Below are 26,096 nucleotides of genomic sequence, written 5' to 3' on the forward strand. Positions count from 1 at the left end.
AGATTTCCCTGCTACCCTGGTGGGCCTTTTATGACCTTGCTGGACGTTTTCTCTATGCTGCATCTTTAACATAAGCCTTTTTAATTTGAAAACAATTCCCTGTTATACGCAGCTACGGCATACTGCAGTTTTTGCTGCCATGGCTCTAGGAAGAATATATCTTCCAAACGGATTGGGCATGAATAGCCGGTGGCTGAATTGCCGCCTGCTCAAATCTGGATGCCGGAAGCTCAAAGTACCCAAACCCTCCCCCCCTAACCCTAACACTCTCTTGGTGGTGCCTAACCCTAACCTACACTGGTGGTACTTAACCCTAACCCCCCCTTCCCACACCCTAAACCTAACCCTCCCTGTGGGGTGCCTACCCCTAACCCCCCATCCCTGCAGCATAATCCTAACCCTCCCCATGGGGGCCTAACCCTAATCTCCTCCTGGGGGGCCCTAAACCTAACTTCCCCGGGCTAAGGCGGGGGTTGGGATGCCGACATTGGTATCCTGATGCCTTCGGGATAACGACGTCGGCCTTATGCTGGGTGTCAGGATTCCAGTGTCGGTATAAGGACGCTCCGGGATCCCGTCCACCGGCATTTTGAACGTATCACTTTCCCAACAGCTCATCTCAGCCTTGGTGATGGCTAACAAGCCCTTACTCCAAAATATTTCCGAGTGGCACAGGTGAATCACATATGTCTGAATATACTGTAGTTTGAGGACTAACCCACCAGTAAAAGCACTAACACTTCCGAGACATTTATATGCCTTTAAACACATTTCTGAAAGCATCTAAAAGTCTATTTTTTAAACATTCCAACTGTTTTTATTCATTGCAGATATTAGATTATTTTCTTTCTACAGACTTCTAGTTCAGCTTCAGTTCATAAACATGTAATCACAGTAACTACAAAGACAATTAACATTTTCAATTAAAAGAAATGTGCAAATCCCACAGAGTTTTACAGTCACGCTGCTCCAATTATTTACTGCTGTTCTGTTACTGAAACTCATGGATTTTACGTGGGAGCGTTTAGAATCCAGTTTTCTATCAATCGCCCACCTGGAACTGCATGATCTCCTAGTTTAGGTTCCATGTCACTTCATGGCTTGTCTGTGTATTCTTCTAGGCAGATACTGTCCTCTTGTGGTGAAAAGTGAGATGTAATGATCATCAAAATTTGCTGCAGTTTGTAGATGGGTTGTTTTCATACTGTGGAGAAGCTATTAAAGGGAAATATATGCCACTCTAAAAACATTGTATTCTACATTTGCAAGATGAGGAAATAGCAGCCACATTGGAGTATAATTTGCTGGTTGTGGAGTGCATTCTTGTACATGTCCTTGGTATCACTAGAAGGGACAAAGACACGTATAGAACTATAGATATACAGAAACCTCCCTTGAAAATATATATATAAATATATATACAGTATACACACACATTTATAATTTATAGCATTCTTACACATACTTTCAGAATACTCCAGGCAAGGTATTGAACACCAACCCTCCACTATCATATTCATACCTGAGCTTGTGAGCTATCAGCCATGGTGTGATGTGTGTCCACCCTGTAATTCAATGACTTCCTCCTTATTTAAAACACACATTTCTCAGCATTGTCATACCCAGTACTTGAACTCACAGCCTCATACATCACTGTCAGAAACGTAATACATGGATCTTTTTGCATCTGCATAGGCAGACTGGTAATTGCAGAAAGTCTGGTAATTCTAATTATATGGAGCTGCAATGGTTTTAATTTGACCATTACAACTAGCCTCATATAGTTAGTATTACATGACTGTCTTCAAGTTGGGGAAGTGGCTACCTCACCCAACTTATCCATGGTGGTCACTGATCATATCCTTTATGCTTTAGAGATGTACAATAACAGTCAGACTGGATATGTACAGTGTCATGTTATGTACCATTAGAAAAAGTTTGTAGTACAAATTATATGTAAGTTATTTACCACATGCAACCTTCCCATATGAGGGTGACAGAATCCTTACATCACTAGTCTGCACTGTTGGCTGGGGGCCCTGCTCTGTTTTATTTCTCAGTCTTTGGCTTTCTGGTCACATCCTAGCACTTCCTGTCACATGGCGATCTTTCATCACAAAGATAATCATATGAATGGACACGCTCACCACTTCTTAAATATTGTGTGCTGATGTGAATATTTTGATGATCTAATTGGCTACAGATTACGTTATCCCTACGTACTTCAAAACTAGTGAAATAATGAACAAGCATGAGATGAAGAAAGTATTCACTATGTGTATTCTGACTCTTGTCAACGCAACATTAAAAACCACCCAGGAGACCTGACTTTTCCTTAACTCTTTACCATGCAGTGGTGGAACTATTTCCACTACTGGGTGTGCAGCTGCAATGGGGACAAGTGGTGGGGGGCCCAGCAATGCGTGATCCCCCGTCCGAGGCCATTGCTCAGCTCTCACAAGCACGCATTGCTGTACATATCTTGGAAATACTTCTGAGAGCAGAGCAGTTGCATAGGGGGGCGGAACAGCTTCCATGGGTATGTATAGGTAAAAAACAATTCCCATCCAGTGTCAACATATCTGTAGCATCTCATGGTGTGTCAGTAGTCCATATTTGAGCATTGTAAAATGGCCCTATTCAAATTAACTTTAATTACAAGTTCCAGCATGCCCCTTTAGTCTTAAAGCTAATTGTTTTCTCCTTACAGTTACATAATAACTGTAGACTGTTCCTGAACCTCTGATGTTCCTGCACCCGGTTTATCACAATCATTATAAAATTTGTGTGCTGAACTTAGTGTATAGCAAATTCTAATTCTACGTATATATTTTTTCACATTTTTGTTATGCCATAATGGTCTAATTAAATATTTACTATGTTTCTGCACTACAATGCTAGCTTTTTCTTATTCCACTATAGTTCTCCTTTGAAACATTATCATTGACCAATATTCCACCATTTACGATGGTCATTCACTACAGATAAAACCAACTGATTTTTCAGATCCTGAACCTAAAGTGTGTCCAGTAGAAGATGCCACAAGAGAGAGCCTCGGAGACTCACCACCCCCAAGCCAGGCACCTTCACCTTCCCCTGAAGAGACACTGCAAGAATCTTCTACAGCAGCCATAGGGAATGTCAGCTCCTTGGGCGAAGACCGTCAAATAGAGCAGACAGAAGAGGAAGAAGGTATCGCACTTTAGAGATTATTGGGATCAGCAATTCATCTAATTTTCATTAAGAGAGATTAGGAATCAAAGACTGGGATTTCAGATAGAACCAATCAACATTCTATGTACACAGTTGTTGATTCAGTAGTATAAATCAAACTTGCAATCTACAGTATTATCTAAAAATGTCTGTAATTTGTGTAGTTACATTTTTTTATCATCTGCTGCAGTATGGAAATTAGAGCGGTTGAGAGATTAAGATAAGTAAAAACAAACAAGACACCTTTCATTAGCTGTGGGGAGAGGATAGAAAAGTCAGTACTTATTTATTTACTGATAACTATGATCTAGAAAAAGAAGACTTATGTGCGTGATAGGCTTTGGAAGCTAATGTGAGTAGCTCTCCTGTGTAGCAGCTCTGTCTTGAGCTTGTTCCTGGGCCTTTAGCTGCTTTATATCATGGTGTATTTATATCTTCCTGATCACAAAGTCATCTGGAAGCAGGAAATGTATTAAAATTTATAAGCCTTTACTTATATAGCGCCAGTATATTCCATTGCACTTTTCAATTTGGGACAAAACAATAATAAAACAAAACTGGGTAATAACAAACAGACAAAGAGGTAAGAGGGCCCTGCTCTCAAGCTTGCAATCTTTAAGATGGTTTAGTGTCCCAGCCATCACAAGGATCAGCCTTAGTCAACACGTAACTATTTTAGATTGAAAAAAAAAAAGTTGTACCCACTGCATGCTGATGTGCTCACTAATACAGACCTTGATGTCAGCTTGGAAAAATGACTTTTAATGATACAGGCTGCATTTACAGTGAGTGACATTACCAAAGACCTGGCCTCTATGGGCAGAAGTGATATCTTAGAGACTACCTATGAGAATTAGCACCCAGATAATGCTGTATTAAGCATCAGCTCACAGAGGGGGAGCATAGCTACAGGCAGATGGCTCTATGCAGTATGTGGAATATTTGGACAACAGAGCTACGATGAATAACATCCAAATCCACAACTTTTCTTAGAGAATTCCTGAATAACAGAAGTTTCTCCTACGGTACATATTTCCTGCCGTTACTACTGAATAGAGAGGGTGAGTCCGCTTGGGATAGAGCAGACCTGGGAGATAACTCGTGAGATGTTGTGATTAGATTGCACTACTATGCTACTAAAGATGCTATCTGAAAGTGCCCGGAAAGAGCTTCGTATTAATTATAAAACTGCCAGTGTCTACTCAATCTCATCAGTGTGGGATCATCACCTCATCAGCTGAAGACACACTAGCCTTTCCCAGGAGAATCCAGACGTGCAGCCGATTTGGAATTCAGCCAGAGCATCTTGCTCGGGAAGCAAATCTACTGCCTCTCCATCATTATCTCCGGAGCAGAGTGGTTGACCGCATTATTTATCTGATAATGGATAAATAGATGTGAGCTTTAAGGATTACGTTTCATTATTGATATTTTTTTTTGGCAGTTCAACTGAACTGTCCACTACTCCTCCCTTTTTTATTTTCTTTGTACTGCTTTTGGCCAGGACAGCTGTGACTTCCAGTGTGTGGTGTTGTGGATACAGCAGTCACCAATGCAATCCCATGGTTTGCTACAGTATAATGCTGGACAACGAAAAAAATGTCTTTCTTGGATTGCTGATGATGTTATTGGAAGAAGATAGCTTGTTTTTGTTTTACAACCAAGGACTGGACTACACTCTTCTGTAATATGTTTTTTTTTTGTTCTAAGAACTTAGAGCTCCATGTTGCTCAGGAAGTTTATTTCGGCAAAGGGTGGATGTTGCTATGAATGTGACCCTTATACTAAAGTATTACTGCTATTTCTGAAATCAGGACTAAAGGTTACAGTTTGCCACTGTGAATATCCTATTTTATTCTGTTAAAGGCTATAATATGACTAAAAAAATGTGTTTTAATAATATAGTACACTAAATGTTGATTATGGTTGCAACTAACTCATTTTAAAGTTTTGTCCATTTTTTTTTCAATAGGCAATGTTTCAGGAATGTTTGCTGTGACTTGAGGACTAAGCAGAGAGCAGGGCCCATGCTTGATAATAAAAAAAAACTGCCCTTTGCTTTGTGCAGTGTTATCCAAGATGAGGATAATAGATGATACAGATGTGTCCTCCTCCATCTAGCCTCAATACGCCATGCAGGGCGATATGAGTGAGCCGTCTAAGTTGCAATGTGAGGCAACTAGGACGCACCAGGAGACTGTGCTGATTAATATGATATGTGACACTTGTATATCTGTGTCCGACTGAGACTGCAAACAGAATTTGCCGTGGAAAAAAGCTCTTTTTTGCAAATTGGGAATTTACTATCATTAAATTCGGGTGATTTCTTCATCTTTTGGTGTTGAAATTGGGTGGTTTAATGCCACAAATTCGTCCGTTTTAAACAATATAAATTATATCACCATCGGCTCATATCGGAAGTACTTTTCACTTATTTCTGCCTAAATCGGGAATTTACGATTATTCATTTTGCTAAAGCCGGGCGTTTTACACTCAAATCGGGGACTCAATAGAAGTTTTAAATGCACCACCTCCTGAGCTGCGAGTTGTCATCCAACATACACAAATCCGAGAGATTTGTGTATGTTTATTAATGGAAAGTGTGTTGTATGGTTTAATTTTTAAAACAAAATGACGTAGGGTCCCTCCCCAGAAGCATAACCAGCCCCGGACTTGTCAGCCTGTCCTGGTACCTAAAATTACGGGGAACAAAACGAGTAGGGTTCCACCGGAATTTAGTTACCAGCACCAGGCTGCAGGGCCAATTCTGGTTTTGATGACGGGGAAAAATGCGTAGGGGTCCCCCTATAATTCCCATGAGCTGTCATTTGCGTACTGTAACTACATGCATCAACATGTAGTTAGTGAGTCCATGGTCCATAATGGATTTCTGTGGAGAACATCGTGGGACAAAAACTAACTATTTATTTTACAGTGGAGATACAGGTGCTGCACGTCAGCTGGCACTTGTAGTTCAAAAAGTGCAAAATGGCAGGCATGCTTGCACCTGTAGTTCCATGGTAAAATACAATAGTCACACTTTATTTGGTCCCCCATTACCCCCATACCCACCGCTCCAGGGGTATGAGAAAGAGCCCCAGGTTTCAGCCTAAGCCTGGGGTGCTCGAGATCCCTGGCTTGGGCTGACCGACCATGGGTCCTAATGCTTTGGACCAGGAGCCCCGTGATTGGGTCTCCTGGCTGTGGCATTGCACCCCGGTCGGTTGGGTCTGGTGCTGGTTTTAAATATAGGGGGTACCTCAACGCATTTTTTTTTCGCCTATATTTAAAATCAGCACTGGCCCTGCAGCCAGGTGCTAGTTCTTAAATTATGGTGAAAACTTACTCGTTTTGTTCCCCGTAATTCTGGGAACCAGGACTGGCTGACTGGTTAGCCTTTTGGGGGGGGGCCCACGTTGATTTTTTTGAAAAAAATAACCATTACGATATTTAAAAAAAAAAACAAGCAGCCTGCACATATTTCACTGATATGTGCAGCCTATTTGTTTGGTAGAGAAATTCGGCCGGTTAAATGGGGACTTCAAAACGGACAGGATTGACCAAATAAACCATCAATCAAACGGTATGCAGTCGGGATGCCGACAGTCTAAATGCCGACTGTCGGCGTCCCGACAGTCTAATCCCGGCAAGGGTCTAATGACAGGCGTCGATATCCCGAGGCCTATCATTTTACCTACGCCGGGAGCCCGGTGCCAGGGATCCCGATCGAAGGTAAGCTGGCCGCTGGGCACGGACAGCCGCGGGGGGGAGGGTTAGGTTAGGGGCTCCCGGGGGGGACTTAGGGTTAGGCACCCCACCCCGGGAGGGTTAGGGTTAGGCTAGGGGAAGGGAGGGTTAGGGTTAGGCACCCCCGGGTGGAGGCTAGGGTTAGGCACCCCCGGGAGACTTAGGGTTAGGCTACGGGGAAGGGGGGGTTAGGTTTAGGCACTTAGAGGGGGGTTAGGGTTAGGCACTTGGGGGGAGGTTAGGGTTAGGCACCCCTAAGGGAGGGTTAGAGGTGTTAGAAAGGTTAGCGATACTTACCTTATTTTACGATCAGGATTTTCACCCTTGCCGGGCTGTCGGGATTCCAATCAAAACGATCCTGTCAAAATTGGGACCTTGGTAAATTCCCGATTTTAAAAGTGAAAAAAACGGCCGTTTTGAATCGATCCAGTCCGATTTGAAAATCAGGACAAATCGATACCAACAATCTTAATAAATGTACCCCTAATACAGTGATTTCAACCTTTTTCAAACCGTGGCACACTACGCAAGATTTAAAAATTGCCAAGGCACACCATCCGGAGATGCGGCGTGCGCGACCTATGAAAAAACACACTACATTGGCTCCCACATAAAAAAAACACACTACATTGGCCTCCACAGGAAAAAAACACTCTACACTGGCCTCCACATGAATAGAACACACAGCATTGGCACCCACAGGAATAAAATGAACATACCTTGGCCCCCAAAGAAAAAATAACATTGGCTCCCACAGGAATAAAATGCCCCCACAAAAACAAAAAAAACCCCAAAACATTGCTCCTCTCAGGAAAAAACAATCACATCGATAGGCCCCACAGAATAAATCTAAAACACATTCACACAAATAAATGAAAACATTGTCTGACCTCACAGAAAATATCATCCACATACCTGTCAGTGCAGAGCTGTCAGCAGGGTGCAAGCATGCAGGCGAGCAGGAGAGCAGTCTGTCTGTCCTGCGGGGCGGGCATGGTGGTCAGGTGAGTCAGTGACCGGGCTGTCTTGCGCATCGGGTATGGCGGGCGGGCTGGCTGACAATGCGCGTGCGTGACCTGTGATGTCACAACGCCGCATCCATGCAGGTCACGGCCCGGGCACGCCTGAGTCTCCCAGAGGAGCTCAGCGGCAGCACTGCCCGGTTCACAGATCTGCAATGTGACCGGTGTCCCTGTCCACCGTTCCTGACCGTGCTGCGGCACACCTCACAACTGCCCACGGCACACTACAGCGGTTAAAAACCGCTGCCCTAATATATATGCAAGTGTCACATATCAAATTTATCAGCACAGTCTCCTGGTGCATCCCAGATACATCACATTGAGACGTAGATGCATTTTTTTGGCAACTGGCGCATTCTAGTCGCATCACATTGCGACTTAGACGCTAAAAAATATGCCTGGCGCTAGCAGAGTCTCACGGGACCAGGCGCGCCAAGAGGAGCTGTTTGACACGACTGCAGAAAAGCCAAGTGGGGACACATCTGTACACTTGTTACTGTTAAACTATATGGGTCTATTATTATTACTGTGAATACATACACTCAGTTAATTAGACATACTTTTTTCATTCCTCATCATCACATATATAATATTTACATACTTATGAAGGTTATAATTATAAATATTGCATAAGTTTACCATGCAGTGCATTGGAATCCTAAACCTTCCACCCTTCACTATAAATCACCACAAAAGAGCGAAGGACAGACTACTTTGAAAGAGTGTACTCCCTTCTTTCAAATATGATTTCTTCCCCATTTTTAAAGTTATATGGGGATGTGTATCATTATTATTTAAAACAATATCCTCTCCAAACTATTTTTCTTATTTACATAATAGAGTAAGATAGGATCCCCTGTGCGACTCGATGGGGGATCCGATGTCCGACATATCGGGCGATCCCCACACACGGAGCGATCGGGTGGCCGACAGGCCGATATGCCGGCTCCCCCACCTGCATAGCGCTGCTTGGGATCGCACATCGCATCCCCAGATCAACTGAACCTGCAGTAAGATCTGGGGATGCGATGTACGAACAGTGTATCATACCGTGTATGGGCTCTGGGCCTGATTCAGACCCGCTCGCTAGATGCGGCTGCTCGCTTCCAGCGTATGGAAATTCAGCTAAGTGTGACGTCAAGGCAGCCGCTCGCACGGCAAGGCATAAACACGCCCACTATGTCTTGGCGAGCGATCACTTTGTGTTTACAGATGTCCACCAGCCTGTCTTTATCCGCCCACTAGTGTACGTCATTTCCAGGAAGTATATACAACCATCGGTACATCGGGTACCATCGGATCTGATCGCAGAGCTTGCGGTTGACTGTACCCTACCGCAAGCACTGCGAGCAGTTCAGTGTAAAAAACAACGAGGTGCATGTACGCTGCCTGTTAATTATGCACGCCTCTGAAACTACTTTGAAACACTCTAGCACGCCTGCGTCCGCAACTCCACTCCCCCGTTACTACTGCCCTGCCTCTGTTACCACCCACAAACGACCTCTCCTTTCACTCATTCCACTGGGCTGTCTTTGCAGGGCGAGCGAGCACATTCTGATCGCTCGTACTAGTTTGCGATCTACACGCATGCGCACATTAGCGAACATCGTCTGCAACGAGCGGCCGCTTGCTAGCGAGCGGGTCTGAATCAGGCCCTCTGTCCGATATCATGCCCATATATGGTACGATAGAGCAGCCAAATTGTACCTATCCATCAGATTGGCACCTTTAAGATGCCCATCCACTAGCAGACATGAAAACAACTGCACGATTACGACATTGTAATGGTGCAGTCGTTTTGTCAGTCTGTGATGAGCCTGCACTGAACGAGCAGTCATTTAGTGCAGGCTCATCAATCATCTGCAAACATGCTCAACCTGACGTCATCGTCAGGTTGACCAGCATGTTTGCACGATGATAGATGTCTAAACGACCAGCGGGCACCCGCATCGCTGGTCGTTTTGGACATTTTTGCAAACGATTTGCAAACGATTCATGAACGATTGAACGATAGTTATCGTTCAATCGCTCAACTTAATCGTCTAGTGGATGGGCACCTTTACTCTATTCTCAAATCTGAATCAGGCCCAAAGTTCTCTTTCCCTACATAGTGTACTCATTGGGGTCCCTTTGGCAGCTCTGTCGATGCCCGTCCCAGCACAATCCATTTTATGGGCTGAAACAGCTATTCAATTAAGTAGAGCTTAGAATGCATCTGATTGGATGTGCTGCAACATTCTGCAGCTTGTCCAATCAGGTGCATCACTACAACCAATATAAACACCCTTCAAAAAGTCTTAGATCTAGGAGGCACCCTCTTTATTTTACTAGATACAGGGAGTTAATATTCTCCTTTTTTTAACCACCAGTATTTTCTCCACCATCTCTATGACATGGAACTGTTCTATAGTATAATAACCAGTACTGGTCTTATCATAATTTTCTACATATCTTGTAAGTTTCCTTTTTACTTTCCTTTTACAAAGTAACAGAACTGAGCCCTCCAGCAAGTCACACAATACTTTTAGATTATATTCTGTCTTATGCTCAGAAATCCTCAAGGACTTTCCTTTCCACCTGACTAACCCAGCCTTGTAATTATCCACATTAATCATTTTGTGTGTAACTCATAGGGCGCCCTGGGCTAGTCACACATCAAATGACAACAGCCTGTAAGATCTTAAGAGGAAATAGTTTTCTCACAGCCCACTTGAGAAAAGGGGAAAGGAACTGATCTTTTTTACGCTGGGTAATTTGTCTATATATTTAATCATGATAACTGGCTCCGGCCTGATGTGAGCACGCAATACTTGTGTACACAAATATTAGAGCATATTTATTAAGCAATGCACAGCTCCTTCCCTGGAAAAATGTCTGCTTTTCAGAAATAAGGACACTGAATTTGTAGAATCACGGGACCTAATAAGTGTCTCTACCTCAGAAAAAAAGATGATATATCAGAGGGGGTTTCTGGGTGCTCAGAACCCCCCCCTGCGTGTGCCACTGTACTGTAGCTGAACATTGCTAGGAATCTCCAGCATGGGCAATCCTATTTAACGAAACAACTATGGTACAAGTACTGCCATTGTCCACTGATAACTAATAATAATGCTTTATTAAAATAAAGTTCTTTTTTTTCTTAAAGTAACATGGAAAAAATAGTTTTAATTTTAATATTTTTAAAACTATTAATTTTATTAAACAAAGTGTAACTGCGCAGGTGTAGATGTCTCCGAGACTGGCTGGCAATTGGTTAGTGTATTCTTACTGCTGTGAGGCAGTATCGCCAAGAGACTGAGCTACTTTCATTGATACATATAAATAAATACACCCCATGGTACATTTGGTTACATGAACAACATGAACAAGTATTTGTTACACCTAGGGGTAAATTTACTAAGATTTGAGTCGGATCGAGTTTTTTTTTTTTTTCAATTCGATTAGCATCGCCGAAACTCGGGTGAATTGAGGCTCCTGAAACTCACAAATTTACTAAGAAGTGAGTTTGGCTGAGAGTGAGTTGGCCGATGGTGAAGCAGATCGAGATATCTCCCCCGAGTAGCAAGCTTTGAAGGGGATTACTCACCCGAGATTGCAGTGTCTTTTCTCTGCCTAAAACTCTCCCGAACAAGCAGCCTGCACATATCAGTGAGATATGTGAAGGCTGCTTGTGTTGTACTTGTAAAAAAAAAAGGGTTAAATCTTTAAAAAAATATGACGTAGGGTCCAACCCCAAAAGCATAACCAGCCCGGGGCTGAGCAGCCAGTCCTGGTTCCTAAAATGACAGGGAAAATAACGTGTAGGGTTCCCCCTAATTTAGGAACCAGCACCTGGCTGCAGGGCCAGTCCTGGTTTTAAATATAGGGGGAAAAATGCGTAGGGGGTCCCCTATATTTAAAACTAGCACCGGACCCAAACCGACCGGGGTGTAATGCCACAGCCAGCAGACTCTTATCACCGAGTCTCCATGGCCAAAGCATTAACACCCCAAGCCGGTCAGCCCAAGCCGGAGATCTCAGGGGAGGTGGGGACCCCCCCAAGAAGGGGTTCCCCCTTTCCCAAAACCCCAGGCTTAGGCTGAAGCCCGGGGCTCTTCTCTGCACCCCTGGGCTGTGGGTACGGGGGTAATAATGGTGAAAATAGTTAAAAACTAATGTATTTTACAGTGATACTACAGGTGCCAGCATGCCTGCCCATTGGCACTTGTGGAACTACAAGTGCCAACAGGCCGCCGGCACCCGTACCCCCACTGTAAAATAAATAGAATAGTTAACCACAGTACACACACTCAACGTATACAGTATAACTTTAATACATACACCCACTCACACATACTTACCTGCTACCAGATGTTCACGTCTGCTTCTCCACGTCCACGTCTCCACGTCTCCACGTCTCCATGTTCACGTCTGCGTCTGCTTCTCCATGTAGAATCCAATGGGAGTACCTGGAATAAAGATCCCATACTCACCTACATCCTGGCGCCGGTCTCCGTAGTGGGGGGGGGGGGTCCCCACCTCCTCTGAGATCCCCGGCTTGGACTGACCAGCTTGGGATGTGAATGCTTGGTCGCGGAGACCCGGTGATAGGGTCGCCTGGCTGTGGCATTACAGCCCGGTCGGTTTGGGTCCAGTGCTGGTTTTAAATATAGGAGGACCCCTACGCATTTTTCCCCCTATATTTAAAGCCCCGCAGCCAGGTGCTGGTTCCTAAATTACAGGGGAACCCTACTCGTTTTTCCCCCCCGTAATTTTAAGGACCAGGACTGGCTGAGCAGCCGGGAGCTGGTTATGCTTTTGGGGGGGGGACCCTATGTCATAATTAACCCTTTATTTACTATTTACAAACAGAAACATACATGGATCACACTGATCTGTATATGTTTCGCATCTCACAGGAAGGTGAATTGATTTCACAAATTTTTACAGGAGTATTGTCTGTTCTCATGAGAGTTTAGAAACTCTCATCTTGGTAAATTCCTGAATCCTGTCTTCACTAGTGAAAAGTTACTCGAGTTTGGCCGATGGTGAAGTGAAGAGAATTTGCTAACTCTTCAGAAGTTTCCTGTAGCAAAGGAAATTTCTCTCTCGAGTTTGAAAAAAAATGCCTAAACTCTCCAGAGTTTGCAAACTCGACCAAACTCGAATCTTAGTAAATTTACCCCTTAGCCTCAATCGCTCAGTGCACCTTTAAATATTCTGCATTTCAATAGTGTTGTTATTAAGTGGGTAGGGTAGGTTCATGCAATCCGGTTTATGCAACACAGCTCAGGATACGGATTGTACCGCTTGACATAAACGTGTGCTCGGTCTGCATGTATACATACATACATACTTGTGAAAGGTGAGGTGTTGTGATGTTATGTGTAAATATGTAAAACAAAAAAAGTGTATTTGGCCGCCTCTACTATGAAAAACTGCACGTGTCTGAAGAAAAATATAAGAAAAATAGGTATAGAAAGTGCCACAAAACATCAAATACAGCTACAGTACATGCAAACGAATCTAGCACACCAATAAACAATTTCTTACACTAAAGGCAAGGGGCGTGGGGACTTTCCTGCCAAAATCGGGACAGTTGGGAGTAATGCTTTTTGGGGCTCCGAGCCAATTAACCGTAAACTAAAAAAACATATCACGTAAGTACTGCAGTCAGTAAACCAATGTCCACAGTATGAAAAATAAAGATGCTGCAGATAGAAATCATCAGTAATCTGGTTGTTAGTAATTGCTGCATGCACAGAGATGTTAGTCACACAGGTGACAGTGTATTGAACAGTGATCTGATAAGTCTCTCACCCACTCTTAGTCCAGTATGTCGCCTTTTGATTATCCAGCTTGTGCTTCGGAAGCCTGGCACTATATGTAGCTCAGAAGCGCTGTCTCAATGCGGCTGTAGTTATAGATGCAGAAGTGCCAGGGCCGTAGCTAGGGTAGTGCGGCCGGTGCCATCGCACAGGGCACCACAGGTCAGGGGGCGCTGTTTGGGCCTGTCATATTTCTGTTTATTATCATTCTCACTTGTAGCTTCCTCTTCTTTTATCCCCAGCATCTCCTGCCCCCCCCCCTATCTCTTCCCTGGCCCTTCCCCATAAGGCCATGGCCCTTTTTTGCGTGCATTATGTCCCTTTGAAAATGAGGGGGCGCCAATGCTCTTTCTGGCACAGGGCACCAAAAAGTCTAGTTATGGCTCTGAGAAGTGCTATCTAGCAGCATGCGCACTGTGGGCGGAATGTGTCCCAAATGCAGAGTGGAGCCGCCGATGGTGGTGGAGAGAATCATGGCTGTAGAAACTGCAATTGCTGGGTGCAGGTCAGCTACAGCCAATAAAACTTAGCCTGATTCTGTACCTGCCTCAGGGGTAATGGCCGTGTCTTCTGTCCACCAGAGAATGCTTCAGGAAACCTCTGCCCCAACACATCTAATCTTTTAACTCAACCATTATAAACCACACAATGTTTGTTGCCAAAACCACAAAGGTATTTTTATTTATATTAACTACTAGCGCCCCGGCTTCGCAAGGGAGCAATTCTGAATTTACAGCGATAGTCTGTTTTAACCAAGGTCTTACAAACTTGCCTTGGCATAAGTCATTTTTCCCCCGACGTCAGCACGAAAAGATTTAGTTTTGGCGTGACACGCAAAAGGGCCACGTAAAGGTGTCCATGAGAATAACAGTCTCCATTTAGGTTAATTTCAGCCACGTTAAGTGTCTGTCCCTGTGCCTTATTTATTGTCATACCAAAGCAGACTCTTACTGGGAATTGGATTGATTTGAAATGAAAGAGTCGTTTTTCACATAAATGAAATATAAACGGTAAAAAATGGCAAACACTGAAATTTTGTATCAGTAAACAGGGCTTACATCAATTTTTCTGGAGAAACCGGATAATACTGTACCTATCAATCTCTACATGGTATATAATAAAGTCCATTGTGATATATCTGTAACGGTTTAGGCACAGTAAGCCAAGAAAGCTGCATCAGGCAAAAGAAATCAGTCAATACACATGAAACAAATCTCTGGCATAGTTATTCACAAGGCAATATTGATCTTTAGCATGAATCTTCAAATATGTAACACAGAAAATGGAATAGAAGAGAATGTAGACAAAGAACCAAATTGTAGCAACAATCGACACACACAATTTCCACCAATGACTCCCTAAACTCCAAAACCACAAAACAGTCCCTTAATCTTTATTATCCTTCCTATACGGGGCAGCCAGATTGGCATAGCAGGGGGTGTGTCTGGTATTTGGGGGCAGAGGGGTCGTGGCCATGCAATAGCATCATTTTGGCCCCGCCCCCGCTACACAATGTCGAGATTACCGCCCCCCGCTGCAGGGGGTTCTCTTATAACCACGGAGGGGTCGGTGGCCACCAGGAGGCTTGCCTGCCTTTCCGGAGGGCCGGGAGAGGCCCAATTGGGAGGGTAGACAAGTATGCCATTAGGCTGATTAGGCTACAGCCGAGGGCGCCAGGATTTGTGGGTTTCCTCTGAGGTGGTAGCCAGAGAATTAAATGGAGGTCTAATTAATTCCATGCTGGTGGTGACTGCAGTACTTAACTAAAGAAACTTTAAAAGCCGCTGGCTGCAGCACTGTCCAGAGACGTTGTTGAGTGGAAAGACTTGCAGTTCTCAAAATGACTGCCAGATGGATGTGCCAACGTGACTATACTGATATTCCTTACATGTACTATGAAAAACTCTACCTGATGCACATTGTGCTACAGTGCCATCTTTAGAGTCTTCCACTAAAAATCATCTTGTCTGGGCAGATAAATATTAAGGGGCATATGTATCATTATTCACAAAAGAGACCTGTCATTTTCAGACTTTTTAATGCCTGTTATCACGTCTCTGATTTAGATTTTTTGTTTCGCAATATGTGTCAATGTTGAGCTGGCTTAAATGCAAATGCGATAAACTATAGTTTTTGCTATTTTTTTTCCTGTATTTTTTGCATTGTTGTCATATCTGACTTTAGGCAAATGCCATAACAGTGTGATTTCTGTTCATGTGCTAAGCTTGGCATATTGGCGTAAGTACCAGTTTGTGTCCAGTCCTCCCTGCTATATATATATATATATATATCACAGAGAAGCACTTGAGATCCGTAGCACTCGTGCGTATGTTCGCAAAGATGTATATGCAGCCTGGGACACGTGAAGACTCACTGGATGTGGCCGTATACGAAGCTGCATGCAACTCAGACCCTAAAACAATAATTAATGTTACTTATTGGATAGATAAATACTTGCTTTAGTAATGTGACAGAAATATTACATACAGTATTACCTATAAGTTAAGCATGCACACATACTATGTCTCACGTTCCACCAATAAAGTCATGTATACATAATGGCTATTTGGTGTGCTTAAAATAAATATATATCCATTTCTTCAAAAACATTTCCACTAAACATACGGTTAATTATGAGAGGGCCTTAATCCTGTAACATTTATACAACGACATGCATGTTTGTTGTATGCCAGTTTGGTTTATATTGCTATCGTTTTATCTTTTTCTTGTCTTTTAAATTAGTATGCTTTTCACCACATTATTGTAATGTTTATAATAAGCTAAATTAAGTGATTATATTAATTTAAAAATATTGTTCTTTTGTCAGGTTCCAAGGATAAGTATGTATTCCTGCAATAAGGAATTTTGTAGAGGATTTTAGGATATACCTACGGTGACAAGGAGCTTAGTGGACAGTGATGACCAAGGGCCTATTTACTAATTAGTGTGACATATATGGTATACTGTATGCATTAAGTTATTTCCATTTAACTTATTCCCTAGTTTAACCATTTGATTGTTCAAAATCCCTCCCTGCCATTTCATCCCCTACCTTTCATCACCACAGTGTAGTGTTGGAGATACTAGAAGGACATCACGAAGTAGTGATACTGATAAGGGGATGTCTTACATTTAATTTATAGTATGCCCGTCTCTAATGTTAGAGAACAGCACCCCTGCCTGCTTCTCATGCTCCCATGTATCCATGATCTCAGGAAAAGCTCAGATGCTGTTGGAAGAAGAGCTGAAGGACTCTGTGGAGAAGACATTACAAGCCTTACTGCTCACTGAATCTCTGGAATCCCCCACATTGGAGAGAAACACAACTCTAATCAACAACACTCCACTACTTCCAATGCCCCAGCCAAAGGGATCTTCTTGGGGGAACCAGTGTGTGGCAGGTATTGAAGCCTCTTATGTGTCACCCCGAAAAACCACCTGATTCAATATGTTACATTAATCAGGGGTGCCAAAACTTTCATATTTTCATATTCTCCATCAATGTCTCATTCTACAAATATTATACATTTCTGTAAAAATAAGTTTGCATTCATTAAGCTTTGTGCCTATATTTAAAATTACTTCCAACTCTGCATCGGCCCATGGGGTAAAATCTACTAGCCGTGAGGGGGGGCGAGTTGCTGCTGCGTAGAAATGGCAGCAGCGGCACCCTAATTCGCCCTCCTCACGGCCTGATATCACTCCGGACTCGCAGATAAGTCTCAAGGTACTGTAAGTGCCACATATAGCCGTGCTTACTCACAAGGCAAGGGAACTAATGACTAATAGGATTGACCCCGTCATTTTCTGTTAGTGAATCCTGTGTTACAGTAGGTGCTCCTTCTCTCCTTCACCCTTTTTACATCTTAGCTCTTCCAATTTGTATAGATAGAAAATTAAACACTGATAATATTTTTTCTGTTTTATTAGTTTTTTATACTTATATTCGTGTTAAATTATTGAGCATTTTGTATTACTCATTTATACTGTGTGTTATTTCAGAAATAAAGAAAGCAGCCGAATAACTAGTGTAATAACCTTTTTACACCAAATTCCCAGGTCCAGCCCGGGTCACTGAACATGGGTTTTAAACCGTTTACACACCGCACGCTGGACCCGGGTTATTGCCGGGGCTTCTCCTCTGCCGGCGCTTGGAGATGAAATCACCTACAAGTGCCGTGAGCCAGCTGTTCCTATGCTGTGAAATGACCCGGGTCACTTGTTTACACTGCCCCGTAACTTCGGTCCAACCCTGCTTGCTACCTGGGTTGGATTGCTGGGTCACTGGACCTGGGTTATTTTCCGGGGACCCATTTACACTGAGCCACAACCTGGGTTGATACGGCAATACCCTGGGTTATTTGGCTAGTGTAAAAGGGGTATTAGTTGACTAAGGGCCTGATTCAGCAAGGAACACTGGCCCTGATTCAGAGCCGGACGCTCTGACCAGAGCGCTCGCTCTGAATCAGGGCCCACCTCCATAATAATGGAGCGTCCTCCTGGACGCTCCTATAGCTGTGGGTCACCACCCACAGCCTATACGAGCGTGCAGGATGATGGTCGCGATGGTCTTGACCATTGCGACCATCGCCAATGCGAGCAGAAGCCTGCGGTTGAGTTTCTCAACCGCAAGGCCAGGAGTGATTTTGGCTCTATCAGAGCCAAAATCACTCCCACTGACATCACTAGTGATGTCAGTGGTGCCGGCTTCTGACGGTAGGCGTTCCCTTGGGAATGCCTACGTCTGGCAGGCACGCCCACCAAAGGGGGCGTGCTGTCAATCAACAGTCCTTCGCTCGTCGCGTCTCGCGCATGCACACGGCGGAGCTCCCTCCGTCGTGCGCATGCGCAATGCAGACCATCGACCCACTTGCGAGCGGACAGCCGCTCGCGAGTGGGTCTGAATCAGGCCCGCAGTTGCTAATATGCATGCAATCGGTCGATTAATTCTCACTGCACATGCATATGTATTGCAGTGCGCGAGCCAGACGCTGTGGTCAGAACTGCGTACACAGAGGCTACGCAGACATGACAGAGTGATTGACAGGAAGTGCCATTTGTGGGTGGTGACGGTGGGGGGGCGCATGAACGCAGGCGTGCCAGTGCATTTTAACACCGTTGCATGGGCGTGCATAATTTAGCCACTGTGATACCAGACGCCTCTTGAGGTCTCATAGCGAGCGCAGAAGTTAGCAATTTCTGAGTGAGGTCTGGGCTTCCTTAACTGTGCATATGGGTCCGATGTTACTCAATGTTACCAATTGTTTCGCTATGTTGCCCTACTATACGGATGTAAGTAAACGGAAGTGGGCGTACTTATGTCAGGCTGCGTATGCAATGTGAATGCACACATTTAAATAGCACCGCTGATATTAGCAACTGCGGTGCGTGCATATAAGCAGAATTGCGTTCTGTAGTGATTCAGGCCCTAAGACTGACGTAAGACTTTTGGGGTATTATCAAAGCTTGGAGAGTGATACATTTGTAAGCGATAAAGTACTAACCAATCAGCTTCTAACTTGTTTGGTACTTTATCTCTCACAATTTTATCTCTCTCCAGGCTTTGATAAATACCCGCCGGAAGGACAACCACTGTTTCCTTTTTACCATTCTCCTTTTAACTTCCTTTTCTTTATGTCTTTCTCTTTCTCCTGTCTGCCTGATTTCCATTTGTATCATTTCATCTCCTTTTTTTTCCCTTGGATTCTGTCCATTCATCCTGGTGTACCAGAATTTTCTAACACTTTCCATCTTCCGATTCCTGTTCATCTTTATCTCCTTGTTTGCCTATCATTCCTATTACTTTGCACTGACTTTCCTTTTTTTTCAATGCTCTCCTCTCCATCATACTCCTCCCCATCACACGCATCTCTTCTTACATAAGGTTTAGGTTATCATATATCTGTATTAAAGGAAGTACATCTGTAAAAGGGGAAGCAAGGTTTCCATAGGTGAACTTGCAGTAGGATCATTAATCTTGAGAATATTTTCCCAACCATGTATAATATAGAAACATGCCTTTGCCAGAAATTCTGTTTTAGAAATAAAGAGTCTTGCTTTGTTAAACTATTTTCTATGTAGTCTCATAACTAAGCAATTACTAACATTCAACCTATCTTCTCTGCTCTCCCAACAGGTGTAGAAATTAAAGACATCACCTCCCCTCCCGCCAGCATTATGAAGAATTCTGCCCCTATTGGCTCCTCCCATATCTCAGGACACACCAATCTCTTCCAGCCGTCTGGCCAGAAAGCCACGGAAAACAACAATCAAGTTGTGAGGGGGCAGACCCCCACCCCAACAGGCTCTCCTCACCTGCCTGCCATGCATATGCCTTTACCCCCCAGCCGAGTCATTGAGGAGCTCCATCGGGCGCTGGCTACAAAACATCGCCAAGACAGGTAAATATATAAAATGCAGCATAGGGCATTTTCAGGAAGGTCAAGCAGGGCTTACAACCAATACAATTTCCATGTAAATATTCATGGAGTGAAGTCGCTCTGTTTCATATTAGAAAATCACCCTTGATCTCGAGTCTTTATTTGTATAGTGAAGCTGGTGTAACATTGGTCGATATTTCTGGGGAGAATTGCTGTCATTTTGGATGGTGATAATGTGAAACATAAAGTTCTATTTATCTCCAGTCTGGTGGGTCCCTTGTAAGTTCCAATGCCTCACTCAAAGAGGCAGTGATGTTGTTGATGTCCCTGAATGGTAAGTTGATGGGAGAGAGGCATCAGTCTCCAATAGCAACACTGCTTTGGTTTGAAGAAAATGTGCATTAGTGGTATAAAGGGTGGCAGCACATAGCTAGCAGGGCCGTAGCTAGGGTAGTGCGGCCGGTGCCATTGCACAGGGCACTACAGGTCAGGGGGCGCTGTTTGAGCCTGTCAAATTTATGTTTATTATCATTCTCACTTGTAGCTTCCTCTTATTTCAACCCCAGCATCTCCTGGCCCTTCCCCATGAGGCCATTCCCCTTTATTGGGTGCCTTATGTCCCTTTAAAAAATGAGGGGGGCGCCAATGCTCTTTCTGGCACAGGGCACCAAAAAATCTAGCTACAGCTCTGATGGCTAGTGTATCCTTTGGGGCACATGCTGGGTTGTGGGTATGGCAGGACTAAGATAAGGACTTTCTATTTTATCTTATCACCCAATAATAATTTTCAGGACTTTTTTCATTTTTTTTTCTATATACTGGATGAGTTTCACTTCCCACCTGGCATTGTGGCCTATATTGCTTGTTATCACCAGTCTCTGTACTCAATGAACGCATGTTTCATACTGAAAGGATAACATGAAGTTAGGAGGGAAGGGCCAGGTGGAGGACATAAGATTGTGCTGCAGGTGAAATCAATTTTGCAAGATGCTAATGTAGCTCATGTTACCACCATCACCACCACCACGCGGCAGGGAGGAGAGAGGCATTACGCTGACATCAGCACATGACGCCGCAGTGTCTGGTGACTCTCTGGCTCTGCTAGAATGGCGGTAATTGGGAGATCGCCAGTCACTCCTATATTCAGCAACTTCTGAAGTCAAAATGTTCTCATTATTTACATTCAAATAAATGGGTAATGTATTGGTGTAATATAGAAAAGTGCATAAAGACAACTTCAGTAGTGTATAAAGACATTGTCCACTTTATATACTGACTCATCCCCCGACTGCAGCCAAGAGCTGTACCGCATTCTGTATGTCAATACGGGTGCTGCAGCTTACAGAGCCAGATGACTCACTCCATGCAGTCTGATTCATTGCAACAGAGTGATGAATCCTGCACTGATTGTTTTCACATAAACAGAGTGATCCCGCTATGTTATAGGTAACTGCATTGTTCCCAGGGGAGGCTCCTCCCCGCTGCAATGGGACATAGGACAAGCCATCTGAAATCAAGTAGCACTTTGCTATGCCCTCTTTTTATTGCTTTTTGCCAATGTAAACAGTTTTTCTCTGTCACTGGAAAGCATTATCTTAGGAGTCTTAATTGTCCAATAGTCTCTTCATATATCTGACATTAGGAGGAATAATGTGAGAAGCAGAATAGGAGCTAGGCGAGTCTGGCAAGCAGTTCCATCTCCTTTCTCCTGTCACCAGTGATGCTCCTCTAGGTGCTAACATGCAATAAATACGTTGGACCAAGTCTATTATGCAAGGAGCAGCTTATAACTTTCATCCCTTCCCTGTATATTCTGCTCTAAGTACCTGCTTCTCACTTATTATCTGAGGCACTGAGCAGAAGCTCGTTGTATGCTTTATAATGCTGAACTGGTCACAGATTTGACCTGCTCCGCACTGGTAGTGAATACACCTGGGCTATGCCAAGTAATCATTATCAGCAGCAGCATGCATTTGCACCTGCCATATTGCACCTCCTACTAGGTGTATATGTGTGTTTCTTCAGGCCTGCCTGGCCCGCATTTTTGTGAACACGCCTCTTACTGTACTCGGCATGCACTTGCACTTTCTTTTCCTTCCCCATTCAGTCTCTCCAGGCATAAGGAAGTTTAGCTGCCAGATGGCACAAGTCTGCAGTCACACAGGTGCCTGTGTTTTCTTGTGGACATGTGCAGTTTGTGCTACACAAACTGTCATAAGTTCAACTCTGCATCAGGCCCACGGTACTCAGACACATTGAGAGTCTATAAGTATATCTTGATTTATTCACTGATTGCATGGAATTCAGTCTGGTTAATTGAACTTCCCCTGAAATCAACAGAGGCTGGTACTACCATTATGAGAAGCTAAGCTGGCATCTGGAGGCTCCTCAAGCACTGAGTGGCCAATGTAGAGTTGAATGCAAGTCGGATGTTGTTGCACCGTTTTGCTTACACTCATTGTTGCCTACATTCCATCGCCACGTTAACATCCAGTTACGCATCTTCACCCGCAAGTTGAGAAGTGATTGAGTTGCATGTGATGTATTTACATAGTGTCACGGCCAGGGTATTTCAGCATGGCACTAGGCGGGTGTTACCTGTGAGGTCGTTGTGGCGCGGGCTGTCTGGTGGCGGAGCTGGTGTCTGGCGGGGGGCTTTGGCTACGCGCGTCGTTGTGCGGCCCTGTTGTCACTCTGCGCTGGTGAGGCCTGGCGGCGTCTCCGTTCCGTTTGGCATGGGCGCCGCCATCTTGCCTTCTGGCCATGTGATGCGGCTGGCCAATCCTGGTGAGTCACATGTTCCCTCCGGCCAGTAACAGCACGGCATGGGGTATTTAGGAAGGGTCAGTGCCTTCCTTCTTTGCCAGTGCAACGTGTATCTCAGCCTAGCTGAGAGGGAGTTCTCTGTGCTTTCCTGTTCCTGTGAATTCGCTGTCTGCCAGTCTGCCTGTCAGCTCCTAGCTCCCACTGGACTACCCCGCTTCCTCCATCACCCTTGCCCATACCTGAGTGCCTGAGCCTGCTGACATCCTGCGCTTCAGTTCACTACCTGTATACCTGGTTTGATTATTTTCAGTTTCACTACCTGCACACCTGGACAGCTTTAATTGTTTCTACTTGGACATTAACCCTTTTACTCCCACCACAGAACTCTTGTGCACATTTATATATTCCTGGACTTTTATTTACTGCCATTATATGTCTACTCAAGCACTTATTAAAAATTCTAGTTTTATTTTCAAATCTGCTTCTGTGATCGCTCCTGCTACCACCCCGGGTCCACAAACAACCCAGAACATCACACATACATGTTTGACTTCAGGACATGTGCAGTAGGAAAACATTCTGCTGCATTCAAAGCAGCAATACTTATCCGGTATCCGGTCAGCATGCCGACATTTTCCAAGTTTTGATAGTCAGAATGTTGACATGGACATTAGGGCCCGTATTCAGTTAGACACGAAAAGTCAGAAACCTTTCGCCTATTGCACTTTCCGCCGCATTTGCCTGTTTGGGACGCAGATTCGCGGCATGCACGTCCCCACGATTCGCCACTTCAATTGCAGAACAGGCGAAAACGCTAAATATGGCGAATGCATAACGGGCGGAAAGAATGACAGAAAACAATATTTTTCGTGGAAAATAAATAGTTCAGTCAAATTTGGGCTACTTGAAAATGGGTGCTAGCATATTTTTGTTTCTACAGTGTACTTTTAAAAAAATTTGAAAAATCCACCTGCTGCACGCACCTGTAATTCTAAAATCACCTGTCCCATCCATACAGACCAACAAGAAACCAATTTCGCTACTTTTTATTCTTGTCCCCCTACTTTTTTTATTTTCGCACCAAAAATTGTCTTTTTTGGGGTGTTCAGAGGTAATTTTTATTTTTTTTGGCTGATTTGTCCTTTGAGGGGGGTATCCAAAGGGTTCTGAATCAATTCCCCACATTTGCACCCCAAAATAGAGTTTAGCGGCAATAGGCTAAACTTTTTCGGCTTTTCGCGTCTAATTGAATAGGTCAGCAAACAATATGTCGACATTCACAAATGGTTTAAATGTGACACCAGAATGTCTTTTTTTTTTTGCATATTTTAGCCTAACCCCTAAACCTTACAAGAATACAAAAATATACTGTCAATATTTTGGTGACAATATTCTGACCGGATACCGGTGAGGGACTCGCTTCATTCAGGAATAGGAGAAAGGGATTTATTTATTTATTTTAAAAAGTGTAATTAATGAGCTTCTTATTGTATTTCTAACAGAACTCATAATGTTTGTCTGCAAAGATAAGCTTAATTCAAGAATTTATATAACCTTTCCAAATAGCCCATTGTGGTTTAAAACTCAGAAGACATTTGCAGCCGTTACAATGAACAGATGGCGGCATAAGTAGGAGCCTCAGTATGGAACTGTGACAACTTTGCTATTGTTTTCCAGCTTTCATAGTCGAGAAGTTAAAGCTTCTCCAAAGAAGAGGGTGGAATTCCGAACATCTCGGACCTCTAGCATTGAGAAGAGCAGGGAAGGCTTTATTAATTCCCTTTTTGGTGACTCTGAGAATAGATGTGGGTCTGTGAAGGAAGCAGAGGAAAATAAAGAAAACTTGATCAGGGATTCCAGCCATAAAGACAACGTGCTGTTATATGAGGATGAAGATGAACTAAACAGCTCAGTAATCTCTGGTAAGAAGTCAGGAACTGTATTGTAGTATGTGAAGAACATCTTGTGGGGAATTCAGTCCAGCATTCCAGTTATTAAACTGATGCTTCCTCCGGCTTATAGCGCTTACTTGGTAATACACTTTGATAAGGCATGAACCGGTGCAGATGAACTTTTCATGGTGGGGATGATGCAGAATTGGATGCAAAATTACCATCATTTATGGTGAAAAACAAAACACACACAAATAGCATATTTCCACCTATATGCTGAGCATACACATATTTATTTATTTTTAACCAGTTATTTAAATAGCGCACACATATTTCGCAGCACTGTACAGAGAATATCTTACCATTCACATCAGTCCCTGCACCAGTGGAGCTTACACTCTATATTCCCTACCACATGCTCACCAGGGTCAATTTTGTGGGAGCCAATTAACCTACCAGTATATTTTTGGAGTGTGGGAGGAAACCGGAGTACCCGGAGGAAACCCACGCAAGCACAGGGAGAATATACAAACTCCACACAGCTAGTGCTGTAGTGGGAATCGAACCCATGACCTCAGTACTGTGAGGTAGTAACGCTAACCATTACACCATCTGTGTTGAGATGGGTATGTCTTCACATCGGCAGCATATACAGTACACCTTTACATCAGGCATAAATCACATACACCATGTATTTGTTTTGCTTGCAAAATACATATTGGCTATTAGGCATCAATGAAAACCTCTGTAGTACATCACAATCTTCTCTCTTGATTACATCAAGATACGCTACCCTAGCTTTTGTAGTGCTCACTGCACCAGCCAAGTGTGGCCATCTTCCTGATTTATCCTGGAAAATGGCCCCATCTTGTGGACAAAAAACAGATAGCTTTCACTTCAATAAAATTGTGTCCAATTTATATTATTACTATTGTTATAATTATATATTTATATACAGCGTTGTACAGAGAATATTTGTCCATACCCCATTAGAGCTTACAATGTAAGTTTCTTTTACACACAAGCACACACATACACATACAAGTATTTTTTTTCTTTTAAGTATTGGAGGAAATCTGGAGTACCTAGCGGAAACCAATGCAAACATACAAACTCCACATACATAGAGCCCTAGTAACTTATGACCCCATCAGTCAACATGAAAATAAGAAAAATAAATTATATTTTCCTAGATCTAGTAAAGTAAATATATTGACTAAAGCCTAAAAATGAATCTGGGTCATGCGCCTGAGCTATTGTTCATGACAC

At 43.6% G+C, this 26,096-nt stretch overlaps 1 protein-coding gene across 6 annotated transcripts in view; it reads left to right on the forward strand.

Moving 5' to 3' along the window:
- PHACTR3 (phosphatase and actin regulator 3) overlaps positions 1 to 26,096 on the forward strand; it is a 219,130-nt gene that overhangs the window by 76,686 nt on the left and 116,348 nt on the right. For 5 of the 6 annotated variants that reach the window (XM_088482775.1, XM_088482745.1, XM_088482751.1 and 2 more), the window contains 4 exons: positions 3,007 to 3,192; positions 17,005 to 17,190; positions 19,926 to 20,190; positions 24,613 to 24,857. In XM_088482775.1, the coding sequence (XP_088338901.1) occupies positions 3,007 to 3,192; positions 17,005 to 17,190; positions 19,926 to 20,190; positions 24,613 to 24,857 (882 nt within the window). The remainder of the gene's footprint in view (positions 1 to 3,006; positions 3,193 to 17,004; positions 17,191 to 19,925; positions 20,191 to 24,612; positions 24,858 to 26,096) is intronic. The other variant, XM_088482768.1, reaches the window with a different exon arrangement.

This window comes from Taudactylus pleione, unplaced genomic scaffold, assembly GCF_031769625.1.
Source record: "Taudactylus pleione unplaced genomic scaffold, aTauple2 ptg000018l, whole genome shotgun sequence".
Taxonomy (NCBI): Eukaryota; Metazoa; Chordata; class Amphibia; order Anura; family Myobatrachidae; genus Taudactylus; species Taudactylus pleione.